Genomic DNA, 1,816 nt, shown 5'->3' on the forward strand with positions numbered 1-1,816 from the left:
AGGACCACCTGAATGGAGACAAGTGGGGGGGGGCTGAGGGAGGGAGAACACAGGCAGAGGACAAAAGGAAGACAAGAAGGACAGCAAAGGTCTGTGAGGTCGAAACAAAAATTGTGAACAATTCTAAAACAGCTGGAGAGGGGAGACCAATTAAGAGGATAGAGAGGGTTCAGAAAAAGAAGAGATTGTTACCAGGAGTTGAAGGCATGGGGATTTTGAAGTAGAAATAACGTGAGATTTTAGACAGAAGAAGAAGAAAGGGAGGGAGAAAAACCTAGGGAAGCACAGATGCCGAGAATGGCAAAAAGACAAGAAAAATGGAGACAAAAGACGAGGGTTCTAAAACAGAAATCCCAGGAGATTCTAAGAAGAGATGGAGCAATATAGACACAGAATAAATAACTACTGAGAGGGAACAAGGAGATGGGGCTGAGGGAGGCAGAGAAATCTGGACACAGCTCCTAAGGCAGGTAAGAAACAGGTGCAGGGACAGGCAACCACAAACAGGGATTGGAGGAGAAGACCAGACAAAGGGCTCTGCACTGCCTTGAGTGGGCAGGTGAGTTGGGGTGGGGGACCGCAACAACAGGCCATCGAGTCTGTCTGACCACATTCCTCCACCTGGGGTCCCCCTCACCATAGCCTTTGAAGAGCCAGTCGAAGGTGGCCTGCTCGCCTCGCCCGCTGAATTCTTCAGCCTGGTCCACCAGAGCCTCCTTTACAGCATCGTAGCCACACAGCACCACGACCCTCCGGGACCCCAGGTGGACAGTGAACACAGAGCCATAGCTCTCTCCGATCTGATGGATGTGGGTGGGAGTGGTTAGAGGGAGCAACCCTGAACTAGCTCAGGACCCAGAAATCATGTACTGGGATGCATTATCTCCAGGTTCTGACAGTCAAGGGGACTGGCTGGACATCCCAAGATCTGGCCTTTCTTGTCTTGGACCATGCTGAACCTTCAGAACTCCCCATTCCCAAACTCTGATTCAGCCTGATTCATCCCCTGCCAAAAAGTCCCCACCAAGCTGTGCACCCTGTCCTCCCCCACCCCACCATCTCCCTGCCTAGAGACACCTTCATGAGGGAGTTGTACATCTGCTCAGTGTTCAGCTGTAGGTAGTTTCCGATGAAGGGCAATGGGGTGGGTCCAGGAGGCAGCTTTCCCCAGAGCTTCCTCTGTCGCCAAACAGACATCAAGACCAATACAGTCAGGGTGGCCAGCAGAGCCACCAGAAGCAGCCCCGAGACCAGCATGGTGGCAGAGAGAGTTACAGTCCAATGGTGATGGCTGAGATAGTTCGTCTTTATACTACGAGGTAGAGGAGGGCGGACTCTGGTCCTGATTATGTAACTGTCTCATTTACCTTCCAACTACACCTTCCACCCTGTGTCCTGCCTACCTTGGGACAGAGCCATCAAGATAGGCGGAGCAGAACACCAGGGCAGACTGAATCGGTGGCACCTCACGAGGGGTACCCCTGGGCTGTGGATTCAGAGGGAGCAGTTGATAAATTCCAGAACTAAAACTTTTAACATGTTTGTAGAGGAGCAACTGGGCTTTAGATTTATGGTCTTAAAGTAAGAAGGGACTCTAACATTGTGAAGTTTGGGGTCTCAGGAGAGAAGAACCCACAGGTCTGGATCTTACTGAGGGTGAGGCTGATGTGTGGCTGTGGGTTTGAGGGTCATTTGGTGAAGTTTTCTGTAGGTATATCATCTGAGAGCCTTGAGAAGCTGAAGGACCCAGGGCTGTGGATGTGAAGGTGCTGGGAGAAGAACTGTATGGAAAGGTCAGCAGGGTCCTGGAGGCAGC

The 1,816-nt window shown here is 51.5% G+C and overlaps 1 protein-coding gene across 1 annotated transcript in view; it reads right to left on the reverse strand.

Moving 5' to 3' along the window:
• LOC102485364 (cytochrome P450 2A13) overlaps positions 1 to 1,298 on the reverse strand; it is a 7,999-nt gene extending 6,701 nt beyond the window's left edge. Inside the window, exons 1-2 of the mRNA XM_006140488.3 lie at positions 1,078 to 1,298; positions 638 to 800 (exon numbers count right to left, since the gene is read on the reverse strand). Of these exons, the coding sequence (XP_006140550.1) occupies positions 638 to 800; positions 1,078 to 1,257 (343 nt within the window). The 5' untranslated portion in view covers positions 1,258 to 1,298. The remainder of the gene's footprint in view (positions 1 to 637; positions 801 to 1,077) is intronic.
• Between the last annotated feature and the right edge of the window lie 518 nt (positions 1,299 to 1,816).

The sequence above is a fragment of the Tupaia chinensis genome, unplaced genomic scaffold (genome assembly GCF_000334495.1).
Source record: "Tupaia chinensis unplaced genomic scaffold, TupChi_1.0 Scaffold000037_18, whole genome shotgun sequence".
In the NCBI taxonomy this organism is placed as follows: Eukaryota; Metazoa; Chordata; class Mammalia; order Scandentia; family Tupaiidae; genus Tupaia; species Tupaia belangeri.